Below are 14,570 nucleotides of genomic sequence, written 5' to 3'. Positions count from 1 at the left end.
GCCCCTCCTGCCCGCCTCCGGCCCCGCCCCTCCAGTCCTCCCCGCTCCGACCCCGCCCCCGGGGGTGCGAGCCGTCTCCGCCCTCGCCCGGGAGCTGCGAGGCTGCGGGAGCGGTGCCGCAGTAGTCGCCTCTGCCGCCGCCGCGCCGTTCGCCGCTCCTCAGCCGCCGCTGAGCCGCGCCCGGAGCCCGGCCGAGGAGGCTGCAGCTGCAACCAGGAACCCGCAGCCCCCGCCTCGAGCCCGCCGCCGCCCTCCGAGGGCGCCCCAGGCCGCGCCATGGTGAAGGTGACGTTCAACTCGGCTTTGGCCCAGAAGGAGGCCAAGAAGGACGAACCCAAGTGCGGCGAGGAGGCACTCATCATCCCCCCCGATGCCGTCGCGGTAGACTGCAAGGTCCGCGGGCCGGGGAGGTCGGGGGTGTGGGTGCTTGGCCCGGCCGGCAGGGCTGCGCGGGGCCGGGGGTGACTCTGTAAGCCGAGGAGGCGCGGGTCGCGGGCGAGGGTCCCCGGGAGAGCCGGGCTCTTCTTCTGGGGCTGCTCCCCTTTCTTGTCCGGCCGCAGCTTCTCCTTTGTAAGAAAGTGCGTGTGCAGGAAGCGGTGCCTAACACGGGATCCGGGCTTGGGAGGCCTGGAGAGAGGGATCGAAGAATTGTGCCGAGCTCACGGTCGTTGTGCAGCGGGGGAATGTGCGTGGGGTCGGGACAGGGTTCGTGCCACCTGGAGACCAGCGGCGACATGCAAAACAACAAAAACAACAACAGAGTTTGGCACTTCCTCCCAGTATAAATAAATGTGCCTAAAATGGCTGACATCATTACAAGCCTAAACCTCTGTTGCTTCCTACTTTCGTTTCTAGGCTGACCAGTACTTGGACTAAGTCCAGCTGTTGTAAGCTTCTTAATTTTAAAAGCATTTTCTTCTGTACCTCCTTTTCCATGGCCCTTCGGTATTGGCAGGTGAACTTCACATTGGGGTCTGGAAAGGGAGCTGAGGAGCGGTTGAGGGGAGAAAGTGAGGTGAAGATCTGCTCAGAATAGGCTTTAGCTATTGATTTTATAATTAAAACAGATATTCTCGGTAAAGATCAGTAATTACTGGGTAGATGTTAGTGTAAAACCCACGACTGGCTTTTAAATTGTATAAGCATGTTTATGAGGACCCCTTACGCTAAGTGAAACTAAACGGGAGAAACTCTTACGTCCCTTATAAAATTCTCGTTTATTTTTACAAATACCTATTTTTGTCCTAATTAAAAATCAGGAGTGGAACTATACTTGTGCTAACTTTTAGCAGATTACAATAATAATTTATTTAGAATGTAATTGTAATTGTGTCAGAAGTTAAAAAGGAACGCTTCATAGCCTGTTTCCCACAAGATCTTTAGGCTGCAAACATTCAATCCTGTACAAATTGTAGAAGTTATTTATGTTGCACAACTTCCTTTTTCCTTAGCATTTTTAAAGACCTGTTATCAGTAGGATAAACTTAGTTTTAACTTCAAAAAACCCAATAATTGTGTGCAGGTGTGAGTAGTGTGTGTGTTTTTTAATATGGTTTAATGAAAATTCCTGTTGAAAAATAGGGCATTAGTATACTGTTAAAAAATTTTGAGACTGTAGTGTTAAACTGGATGTACCTGTACTTATTTTTTGGAAATGTTGTGGTTAAAAACAAAATTTCAGGGGTTGATTTTTAAATGACTGCCTTGCCTTGTAATAGGAACAGTGAACTGATTTCCTATCCCTAAAAGGATTAAGAGTTTTGGTATTGGTATTGTTTTTCTGAATCCATTGCAAACAGTCTTGGTCTAAAAGAAAATGTTTGGAATGCACAGAGGATAATTCCAGTAGCAAATTATTATCTTAGCTCTATGTTTATGTAACATTCATTGTACCTAAAATAGATTGTCAAGTACCCTGTCATAACAATCTCGGATACATATAGAGATTTTAATCCTACTATATATCTTTTTAAAATCCTGTAAATAAATACAGTTCCTTCCCTTTAAAAAAAGAGAGAAAGCATCGGATGATGTCACTTCAGAGGGCTTTTCTCTTGATCTGTATTGAAGGAGATTTGGAACTCTGGATAAAAGTCAGAACTAATTTGCTAGGCAGCTGTAAATCTGACACTTGATGTTTTCTGTCATTCCTGAAACATTAACCCTGTTTTCAGATTCTCAGAATTTCTCACAGTTTGACCGTACTCAAATTTTGTGGTCACAGCCACTGTGAAAAAGTAACCATTTGTAGCTCTGCATTTTCTGTTTCTATTTTCTATATCTATTTTCCCATATCCAAATAAAAATACTGGAACTAAGCTGCAGGGGCCAGAGTATTTCTTTGTAACCACGCAGCAGTCATGGATGAATAGGCAGATAAAAAAATGACTAATTCTTTTTTTAGCTATAAGCTCAAAGTCTTCTTTTCTTCAGTGAGTGGCAAAATATTGCTCTACATTAAAAGTAGAATCCTAAAAATCAGACACTTAACGGTAATGAAGACTTTGCTTAATCACAGGCATTGTGAAAGAACTTCTGATCTCTTCATCTCTGCTTGGGCTGTGATTACATAATATGCTGTAGCTCCTTGGGGTGACTTTATGGTAACCACCGAGTTTGACTGCCTGGATTCTGCACAGAATCGACCTTCGTGTGTTTGCCTGGGGCATATACTTGCCTGCCTGGTTGGTTGAGAGAATGAAGTAAAGCTGGTTATGGACCAGAACTCCCGAACAAGAAATTTTTAGTACCTCTAAACCCTTCTAGACCATAATATCCAAATGATGTTTGTTTCTCCAAATGTACACGTTAGGGTCACCTGCCCTGGTGTCATCTTGGATTCTGGTTTAAAAATGCGGATTCTACAACCTTAGAATCTACCGAAGAATTCTGGTCTCTCTCTACCACCAAGAATTCTGATCACTCCCGTCAGCTGTCTTATGTAACACACATTCCAGTACTTCAGTGTTGCTCCTGTCTCTTGCTATTTCTTTAGCTCTTTTCTCATTGCAGGTTGAGAACCCTCTGAAAGCGGTTCCATTGCCCTGTTTTTCAATCTTGTCTTTCAGTAGCTCTCAACTCCAGTTAGTCATGTCTATTGATGATCTCAGCTAGCTTGCTATTTACTATTTTTTTCCTACATTTTCCCCTTAATTTTTCACCTTTCTCTCTCTGTTCCAGCTGGCACAAAGCTCAGATACAGAAATAGCAAAGAGTATGACCTCTTTTTTGTAACAGGTGAATTTGAAATTATATACATGTTTTATGTTACAGGCAGCAATTCATTCATGTTTGTGTCTGTAACTTTGACCTTTGGAATATTGTTATATATGTGCAAATATCAAAGAAAATACTTAATGTACTGAGTCAGAAGTTCCAGTTTTGTCATTACATAACTGCTTGATCTTGGGCTTAAATTTTTAGTTTTCCTTATCCATAAAATGAGAGGGTAGGACCACATGGTCTGTAAGGACCCTTACAGTTTTAAAATTCTCTGAAGATGTTAGGATTACATAATTACATTTGGCAGGAATTAAATTGTTCTAATTGTGAAAAGTAACAGCTACCTCCTCATCCTAACCAGACATCCCTTTCTTCTCCATGTTCAGCATGTTACGTTCCTCCTTCATATTGATTAGCAGTGGGTCAAAGAGAAAAGAAATGGACCAAGGTATTATGTAATGAACCAATTTTTTAATTTTGGGTTACCTTAGAGCAATAGTTGTTAACAGCTCTTTTTTTTTTTGTAATGCCGAATTATGAAACACCTTTCCCAATATCAAGACTCAAAAAGCTTTAATTTGCTTCATAGATAACCCTGCAAACTGTAGTGCCGAAAAATAGTGTTGCCCCTCCTCTACCCTGCATTGTAGTTGTAGAAGTAAAAGGGAGAGTAAAGGAAAGTGCTTGTGTAGGAGAGAAGATGGGACAGGATGGAATTGGTAGAGAAAAGTGCAGGACTACTAACCCAGTTAAGTTCTGAGTTACCCATTACAGCATGGCTCTTTGGACCCTAGTTGTTCACACTTTATGGTATTTCCTGTGTGCATAAATAGGACTGAGGGGTTTGGTAATTTAGCTTTTTGGTGTTGGTGGGGTTTTTGTTTTGTTTTGGGGGAGTTGGCAGTAAGGAGGAACATAAAATATGTGATGACATTTACTGAAATGTGTTGACCTTTAGAGAAAGGATTTGGGAGCTTGGTTCTTTTTAAAGAAGTATCATTACCTAGTTGTGTAATTTCGTGTTGTAAACAGTGGCCAGTAAAAACTTCACAGTCACTACATTTTGGTTCTCCATGAGGTTATTGATAGCTGAAGCGTGAGGGTTTAGTACTGGGAGATAAATTAATTGCTCCCATGCATACCCTGTGACTTGGCAGGCCGGTCGCCCCCACCCCGCCTGTATACGTGCCTTGCGGGTTGCTGCCGCTGCAGACGGTGGACAAAGGTTGGACAAGGTTGCATGGTGCATATTTGGAGGACAAGCTACCTGCCTGGGGCTCCACAGTGTCATCTTAAACGTGCTTTGTCTGGACTAAACAGAAGCAATGTATTACTAGCAAAATCATAAGCCCATGAGACGTTGCGGCATTCAGCTCTGCAATATTAGAGGTTTAAGTGAATATAAGGTTTTTTGAAGGATCTCTTAGAACACATAGCACAGGCTTATTTAAGTTGATTTAGTTTAGTATTTAACTTAAAAAATTTTCATTATATATTACTAAAGCTTGACTTTAAATGTTCATTGAAAAATGTAATAAGTAGTAATTCTGGGACATTTTATTTATCTTGTTCTGTCATCATAATATAAATATCTGGGGTGTGTATTTAAAAGGCGTTATGTTTTTTCAAAAGGAAATACTTTCTGAATTCATATTATAACTAAAGCTGCTTGGATTGCTTTGCGTAAAATACTGTCTGTAGAGGAAGATCCAGAAAATATTTACGTCTTTTCAAATACAAAATTGATGAATCCTCCTAAAGGTTTAGGTAAACTTGGCAATTTTTATTAGTACTTAAACTGAAGGAGTTAAGGACTTTGCCATCAAAGAATTTTTTCAGGTCATAACTACTGCCTATTAAAGGATTTGACAATTCTGAATTTCTCAATGAGGTGGTTTTTGTCCAAAGGATGTAGAAAATACAAACACTGGGGCTAGTTGTTCACGAAGCTTACGTGTAGTTATTTCCTGGCTGTCTTACTTTCTTTGCACAAACCTTAACAGTGAATGTTTTTGCAAGGTAGATGAATGAAAGTTGAAAACAGAAATTTTATTAAAGATGTGACCTAAGAACATGATTAAAAAATCATTTAATTGTGATTATTCCCTTTAATTAGTATTTGTGGTACATCTTAATAGCTTTAAAGATAGCTATAATATAATCCTCTTTTTATGTGTTACCAACAATTGAATGAACAAAATTACTTTTAACAATTGAAGATTTCTTTAAAGCTTTGTAATTGATTTGAGGGGAAGAAAGAACTTTCTGAAGTATTTCTATAATTTTACCATTTGGGGCAAGATCAAGTAAGAATGAACATAGACTTTATTTTTAAGCAAAAGAATTTTGATCTTTGAGTTAGGGAAAAGAATTATTTTTATGATAGGGATATTCTGATTTTTCCTTTAGTGTTTTATCTTTTAGTATTAATCAGCTTCCAGCAGTAACTATACGACTCAGAGCTAATGTATATGTGGATGTGTATCAGAAGAGAAATTAATGATGAAATAAAATTTGGCTAATTTATAAATACTGAACATTTTTGAGTTAAATATCTAGGGAATTTATTTGAGAAATTGGTACTAATTACGGTGTTAGATATGCAGTACTTGGAGATTTAAAAATATTTGCATAAACTTGTTGACATAGTTGAATTTCATACTTTAACAAATTGAGTTTTGCTGGGTTTTTGTATATTTGAAAGTTTGTTTTAATGCCAAAATTATTTTTAAAAATACGTTTTGCCGAACGTTAAGGCTAAAGCTTAAATCTTGAATTGTTCTCCCTGCTTTAAATATGATTATCATGTTTAAAATTATTTAAGGTAAAAATAGTAAGTTGCATTGTTAAGTAATTACTCGGATCACTACAGCATCCAAAAGAAGACCCAGCTTTAGTGCTGGGAAAAATGATTCCCAGAATCAGTCTGTCTGCGCCTGCATTTCTTAAAATGCATTTTCTCAGCCAACCTTTGTAGTATTTCTGTTTTGCTGTATACACTACTCTGTCAGTTTTTATCTTTCAGTTTATAGCTTTCTCCTTCAATTCATTTTTTCCTTGCTTTCATCCTAGTGCTAGGAAAAGCATTTCCCAAGCAAGCGGTCAGTGTTAGCTAGGGCAGTGCTGGACATGATAAGCAGAGATCACAAACTCAGTGCCTCTTGGGCCCAAGTGAAGCTGGGCTTTTTACGTATTAAGCAATTTAGAATATTCTTCATTTTCATTTTTAAAAAAAGGACCCAGTGTTGTTTGGTTCTCCAATCATTAAAGGCAAGCTAGAATCAGGGTTCTTATTTGAAACTTGAGTTTTAAATATTCCCAACTAATTTATACAAGAATTTCAAGCAAGGCAAAAATACTGACAGCCTGACGTGGGCCACTGTTTCAGTCTCCTTTACAGTGGAGAGCCGGGCTGACAATTTAAGGCCCATGTGTCCAAATGTGGCCTGCTGCCTGTTTTTGTATGGCCCATGAGCTAAGAATTATTTTTACATTTTTAAATGGTTGGGGTGGAAACTCAACCAATTTCTCCCTTTTGTCCCAGTTTCCTCACTCAGTAGAAGGGTACAGTTCAGGAAGCAAGACTGTCTACTTAATGAGAACTCAGACTGTGCAGTTATACTTCAGGGTTTAAATCCTATCTCACAAATTAACGGGATACGTGGGTAAGTTACTTCACCTCTCTGTTTCTCCTTCAGCAAAATGGGGAGTATGATAATCTGTAAAAAGTTTATCACCAGGCCTGGAATAGAGTGAGAATAAGACTCAGTAGACGTTAGGGACACCTGGGTGGCTCAGTCCGTTAAAAGGCTGACTCTGGATTTGGGCTTAGGGTAGTGAGAGCCATCCCGCATCCAGCTGCTGTGCTGGCCGTGGAACATGCTTAAGATTCTCTCTCTCCCTCTGCCACACCCCACCCCTTTGCTCTCTTAAAAAAAAAAAAGACATTAGCTGCTGTTATCACCAATATCGTTATTATTACTTAAAACCACGACTGTCATAGGGGTTGGCATTCCTCAGATTATTAAACAGCCATGTGATGTAAGACCGAATGTAGCATCTTTCTAGTTTTCCTGTTGGCTTTGATTCAGCTTTGCAGATGTCACTTGTTTTAAGTAAATTTACCTTAAAAATTTCTAGAAGTGGAGATTTAAAGATAGAAGTAAAGTTAGTGAAGCAGAGAAGCTCTGAATTTCTGTTCTGCTTTTTTTTATAGACCAGTGCCGCCAACCTAAAGCCGCTTTCAGATAGGGTGAGATCCTGCAGGCAAAGGTTAATTTTGTAACCTGGATCTGGTAACTTGGACAAGTCAGGAAACTTCCCCAAAGCTTAGTTCTCTCATTTGCAAAATAGTCTGGTGGCACCAGCCCTAGAGTGTTGGGATGAAATTCACAGTGCCTGCTACATAGAAAGAAACAAGTTAAATGTTAATGAGTTTCCTCTATCCCCATCTATTATAATAAAGTCCCATTTCCCCCCCTCATCATTCTTGTTTTGGAATATTCTGTTCTTATTATTGTTTATCCCTGTGTCACATGTCAGTTACATAATGATATTGCTGTTACATCACCCTCTACAAGATATTCTGGTGAGGATTTTTCCTTCCTGTAACATAAAACCCTTAGCAGTCTGTAGTTGTATCCATTTTCCTAGAAGTGGGTATTTCTCCATTACATAAAGGATGTTGATAGAATTTTGTAAATTTAATTTTGAATTTTACCAAATAATACTTAGTTTTAAAATGCAAATATTCCTGGGGCGCCTGGGTGGCACAGCGGTTGAGCGTCTGCCTTCGGCTCAGGGCGTGATCCCGGCGTTATGGGATCGAGCCCCACATCAGGCTCTTCCGCTATGAGCCTGCTTCTTCCTCTCCCACTCCCCCTGCTTGTGTTCCCTCTCTCACTGGCTGTCTCTATCTCTGTCAAATGAATAAATAAAATCTTAAAAAAAAAATGCAAATATTCCTGCCCTGTCACAGAGGAACCCACTTTTTAAAAATTACACTATGATTATATACAGTGCAATGCAGAGTTTGAGTGTACAGTTACATAATTTTAAATATATGCACCCGAATAACAACCCAGTCAAGATGGAACATGGCTATCAGCTCAGAAAGTTCTCATGTCCTTTTAGAGTCTGTCCTCCTCTCCCGTTAGAGGCAACCACTAATCTAATTTCTATCTTTGAAGATTAATTTGAGGCAGTTGGGTTCACTCTAGCTTCTAGGCTTTCTGCAAAATAAAAAAGGGTGCTCTCTGCGGTTTTGGTGAGCAGGATACAGACTGGATTCTGGCTCTATCCATCACCTTGGCCTGGCATCTTGTACTCAGAAAAACCTGCCTAGCTGTATGTAATGATCCTAGCTCCGCATTTCTGTAAATGAGAGGTTCTCAGACTTTTTGGTCTCAGGACCCCTTTGTACTCTTAAAAATTGCTGAGGATCCCAAAGAACTTTTGATTTATGTAGGTTATATCTACTGATATTTACTATATTAGAAATTAAGACTATTTATGAATTTAAAATATCAATAATGAACCTATAACATAGTACCGTAAATGGCATTTTTATGAATGGTAAAATATTCCAAATAACCAGAAATTTTTAAGAAGGGTAAGGGTAGCACTTTCACATTTTTGTAACACTCTACTGAATAGTTTAGTAGGAGACTATTAATAATAGCTGATTCTCACATCAGCTTCTGTGGTGAGCCTGTTGTGCTGTCACACTTCGAGCCTCTGGGAAAACTTTACACCAGAGTGTGAGAATGAAAAAAAAAAAACTATCTTAATTTTATTATGAGAATAGTTTTGACCTTGTGGAACTCCTAAAAGGGTGTCTCCGGACCACATTTGGAAAACTTATACTCTACATACTTATGCTGCTGTTGTTGGTTTTTGTTTTGTTTGTATTTTTTGCAATTTTAGAGATCATCTGCTGGCTTCCTAATATGAAAAGTGATTATTTAGCCTTTTCTATATATTAACATATTACAAACATAGTCTATCTTAAGGTGTAGTTACAGTAATTTCTGGTTAAATTGATACTGCATGCTTTTATTGTTATTGAGATAAACATTATTTACACCTGAGTAATATAGTATAACTTAATAAAGTTATTAAGTTCTTTCGCATACAAAATCTTTTTATTTTCCCTGGATTTAATAATACTTGTTTCTTGGGCCAAGGAGGGTTGCTTAATTTTGTATGTATTTATTGCTATTTCATATTCAGACTCTGATAGCAGTATAATTGCCTTTGCGTATTTACAAACTTATTAGATAACTTAACCATGTTTTGTATTTTTCTTGGCAGTATTCCATTTGTCATTTTTCAGTCTTATCATCCAGACTGGTTGTAATCTAGGCATATTGATGTCCAGGTGCCTAAGAGTAATTATCATCCTGGAATTGAATTGGCTTTGTCTTTATCCTGTGTTGGATCTGCAGTTTTATGAATCTGAGAAAAAGTATCAGATCAATTTTTTAAAAAAACTTGCATGTCTGAGAATCTTTACTCTATCCTCACATTTAATTGGTAATTGATTTGGGTATAAAATTCTAGGTTAGCTGTAATTTTCTTTCAGCATTTTGATGGCATGACTTCATTATCTTCTGGTCTGATGCCATTCTTATTCCTGGTTCTTTTTACGTGACCAATTCTCCCCCCCCCCCCCCCAGAAGCTTAAGATTTTTTTTCTTTATGCTTCTGGCTCAAAATTATTATTGATGTAGTTTGTTTGAGGTCATTCATTTCCATTCTCTGGCTTAAGATGTATTTATTTCTCTATCCCTTTATTATTACTCTGTTGAGCTTTCAGGAAGAAGTAAACATGACCATTTCACTGGAAATCAATCATAGGACTTCTAACTCTGCTGTCTTGATAGCTTTTTAAATATTTATTGGAATATTTCCTTTCACATTAAAATGGACTTGGATAATAGCTATTAATGGAAACCATTATTGTCTGCATTATTATTATTGGCGCTAGTTTTTTTTAAATGTATATTTATTTAGGTCATCTCTCACCCAGTGTGGGGCTTGAACTCATGACCCCAAGATCAGGAGTCCCATGCTTTTCCATCTGAGCCAGCCAGGTACCCCATATTAGCACTAGTTGCAAGGTCATACAGGATGGCCTAAAAAGATACATGAAGCATCTTCTGGTCTCCGTCTTTAAAGTTCCCAAACTGTCTCCTTCATGAGTTATTTTAAATTTTTTTTTTTAAAGATTTTATTTATTTATTTGACAGAGATAGAGACAGCCAGCGAGAGAGGGAACACAGCAGGGGGAGTGGGAGAGGAAGAAACAGGCTCATAGCGGAGGAGTCTGATGTGGGGCTCGATTCTATAACGCCGGGGATCACGCCCTGAGCCGAAGGCAGACGCTTAATTGCTGTGCCACCCAGGCGCCCCCATGAGTTATTTTAGAGACAACTCACTCACTACCAACTTTGTGATTTTTGCTTCGTGGCTTTGTTATTCTACTTAGGTTTCATTTTTGTAATTAATATCTTGCCTTTTCTGTTCCTTTTCAAATGCATATGCTTGTAAGCCTGAGTTATTTTCCTTTGTTGTTTTTGCTTCCTGTGCGTATGATTTTAATGTCCTTTGTAATTTGATGAACAGAAAATCCTATTAATTTTTTTGAAACTTTTTTTTAAAGACTTTATTTATTTATTTGAGAGAGGGAATGAGCTGGCAGAGTGGTAGAGGGAGAGGGAGAAGCAGACTCCCCGCTGAGCAGGGAGCCTGATGACAAGGGGAGCCAAAGGCAGATGCTTAACTGAGCCTCCCAGGCACCCCTAATTTTTTAAACATAACAATAACACTAGGTTGTAATAGTTAACACATAGTGCTTAGCATGAGTGTGGCTCATGATTCAGGTAAACTCATTATAGCAGAGTTCTGTGGAAACTCAGGCTAAGTCATTTCTGATTGGATATGAGCATTATCCTACTGTGACATGGTGTCACTTCACGTATTATGAGTTAATTTGCATAAGCTATTATTTAGTCAGGTGGTTGGTATAATAGCCCCATGCTTTTCCTTCCCTAAGATATACATGGAATGTGAGAGAATATTCAGGCCTTATTAGTTCTGAAATAATACACAAATAATTTTACTTAACTTCTCTGGGCCTCATTATATTTATCTGTAAAATGATGTGTTGCAGTAAATGTCTTTTCATGGTCCTTCCATAGTAGGTCTTTTCTTTCTGAAAACTATACTGATCACATATTCAGAGGCACCTTCTTCATGGCCAGACACTGTATTAGGAATTTAAAAATTACTAAGCATCCCAGCCTTCAAGTAGCACCTGGTATATCTGAGAGAGACCAGCCAATTGTGTAGACCAAATTAATCACAACCCGCTTTAGTGTCACAAGAGCACAACACCCCTGGATCCAAGAGCCAGGAGAGTGGTGAAATAAGGGAGCAAGACCCAGTGACTACTGAGTATGTATTGTGCGTGTACCTGGTGCTTGGTACAGGTTCAGAGCACTTTTTACGTGTTCATGGTAGACAGATATCTCTGATCTCAAGAGCTGGAATTTTTTCCAGTAGTCCTTTTGTCTAACTTTAAAAATTCTAAACTTGGACAGAAAATACCACTTTTCACATTTAAATTATTTTTTGCTTTTTGAAGAAGATACTTTGAATTTTTTATCAAGAGTTCTGCATTTTAAATGGAATTATTCATATTTAAATATGAATGTGTAAATTATCTTGCTGAATGACATTAAGATCCAGGATTTATACAAAAATGATTCCAGGACTAGTTTGCTCCCCCCCCCCATCTTGACACTTCATTTTATAATGAATTATAGAGAGTAGAACATTCTTATCACACTTGAAGTTTTAAGAAAACAGTTGATATTTTTATTAGTAACAGTAGGAACTTAGAATTCAGCCAGTGGTGGAAGAAATCTATCTTGACCACTTTATTGATCTCTGGTAAAGGCTATGATTAACAATAAATAGCAGTTGTATATAATGCTCTTGACTGCCCAATACCTTTAGATCTCACCAATATGAATTTGAAAATCCGGGGCACCTGGCAGGCTTAGTGGGTAGAGCATGGGACTTTTGATCTCAGGGTTCTGAGTTCAAGGCCCAATTTGGGCATGGAGTCTTTAAAAAAAAAAAAAAAAAGCAGGAAGAAAATCTCCTGAAATTTCACTTCCTCAAATAGAAAGTTTTCTTCAGTGTAGATTGAATAAACACCTTTAAGAATAATGGCTATGTTTAAAATACGTAGAAGAATAGAGAATGTTTAAGGTATTCCTATATTAACATTCCACTTTGTGTTAGATACTCCACTTATCCCTAATGATATAAAATGATTAAGTTGTGATCCAGCACTAAAAGCATTTATAGCCTTTTTTCTTTTTTTTAAGTTCTGACCTATTTTTTTTTTTAACCTAGGCCTGTGCCAATTTTATATGATGCCAGTAATTTGGTTCAGGTTTCACAAGTTAAATTATTATGCAATGGCTTAAAAATTTCATTTCTTTTTGTTTATTGCAGCTTGTGTATTTTAGGATTTGTTCACAAAAAAAGACATTAATGAAAATCTATTTTGTAGACATCGTATTTTCTATTGATTTCTCACTTTTTATTAATATTATTTTAAGTAATCGTTACACCCAACGTGGGGCTTGAACCTACAACGCCAAGATCAAGAGTCGCACGCCCCACTGACTGAGCCAGCCAGGCACCCCGGTTTCTCACTTTGTAAAAAAATCTGTCTTTAGTCCAAGTACAAAATAATGCAGTAACTTTATTATCCATATAATGCAAGCACTTGGAAAACTGCTTCCTTTTTGTGTGCTAGACACAACATTTCTCATGTGGACTTCCTCACCATAGTTGAGATGGATGGTAGCAATCTTATTTGAAGAGTAAAATGAGAAAGCATAATTCAGATAGTGACTTAATTGAACAAGACAAAATGTCAACAAATGTTCGATGTCTTTATAGATTTTAGCTTTTTAGCCATAGATCTCCTTTACATATAGCAGAATATGTATTTGATAATCAATGCTGTTAATAACGAACAGGTTGCTGGATCATGTCTTTTTGATGCCTCCATACTTGGGAAAGAAAGCTAACGTACAAGTCAGGTGGATAGAACGTGTACCCACAGTAAATGGATGGCACTGGTATTCTACATAATAGTAATCTGTTGGGGCCGTCACCTACATAACTTCTGTGGTTCTAAGAATATAGCTAGGAAAGCATTTGGAAAAATTTTAAATAGATCTTAAATGATAGCCAAGGTTTGTTTGTTTGTTATTTTAAAATTCTTACTGGAATAGGAAGCGATCTAATTTCCTCCTCCAGTACTGTAAATCTTTTCCAGTTCGCCTTTTCAGGATTCTGTTGTAGATTGCTTTTTATTGGCTTCAACCCCAGTGGATACTTGCTTCAGCTTTACCTTTCTCAGCTAAATCAGATGGTACTGGAATAATAATAACTGTCATCTGCTGAGCACTTACAGCTATGTACCAAGTAGTGATCTAAATATTTCACCTTTCCTCATTTAATTCCTACAACAACCCTGTGAGTAGGTGCTATTATTAATCCATGTTTAGGGTGACATAATTGAGATAGAGAAGTTAAACTTGTCCAGCTGTTTCCATCCTCCAAAATTCTGACAGTTTTCGTCTGCTGTCAGTCTTTTCAGTTCTGTCTTCTATCTTTTCCAGCTTCTTTAGTATCATTTACTTGGGTCTTAGGAAAAAATGGACCTGTTGCTCCTAAGTTGGGAAAGGAGAGGAATTTGAGTTTACTGGAGAATTATTTACATAATGAAAATTGAGCCCATTTAGGTGTATGGTTGTGTTAATTTTGACAGATGTAGTTGTATAATCATCATAGTCAAGAGGCAGAATATTTTCCTCACCCCCAAATGTTCTTTTTTGATACCACTTTGTAGTTCTGGCTGTCACTCCATCCCTGTTTTGTCTTTCTGTAGTTTGCCTTTTCCAGGATATGGTTGGTATTATAACCAAGTAGCCTTCTATTATTCTTGCTGCTTTTATCTTTCCTGGGAACTGGGAGTTGTCTGGAAAAGGTCTTGGATTCCTGTAGCTTTTGGCTCTTGGTTTTCTCCTGGCTTGTCCAATTCCACCTCTTCTCTGTCACCACTTCTGGCTTGCTGATGCCATCCGTATTTGGATTTGATGTTTGGAAGAGAATGCCTATTGTGTCATTTAAAGCATTAAGGTTTTTTATTCAGAATATTAATCCAGTCTGAAACTCAGAAGTCAAAATCCTTTATACTGGGAATGGTTTAGACTGGTGGTTTTATAAAGTTAGGTTCTCAGAAGGGAATATACCCAGTC

The 14,570-nt window shown here is 38.2% G+C and overlaps 1 protein-coding gene across 1 annotated transcript in view; it reads left to right on the top strand.

Annotated features, from left to right (window-relative positions):
• The first annotated feature begins 83 nt into the window (after positions 1-83).
• The window catches only part of ITM2B (integral membrane protein 2B), a 26,690-nt gene continuing 12,203 nt past the window's right edge, over positions 84-14,570 (top strand). The window contains exon 1 of the mRNA XM_040622781.1: positions 84-393. Coding sequence (XP_040478715.1) covers positions 277-393 — 117 coding nt within the window. The 5' untranslated portion in view covers positions 84-276. The remainder of the gene's footprint in view (positions 394-14,570) is intronic.

Source organism: Ursus maritimus, unplaced genomic scaffold (genome assembly GCF_017311325.1).
Source record: "Ursus maritimus isolate PB19 unplaced genomic scaffold, ASM1731132v1 scaffold_10, whole genome shotgun sequence".
Taxonomy (NCBI): Eukaryota; Metazoa; Chordata; class Mammalia; order Carnivora; family Ursidae; genus Ursus; species Ursus maritimus.
The sequence above is the reverse complement of the archived record's forward strand: the minus strand, read 5'-3'. Positions and strand labels throughout refer to the sequence as shown.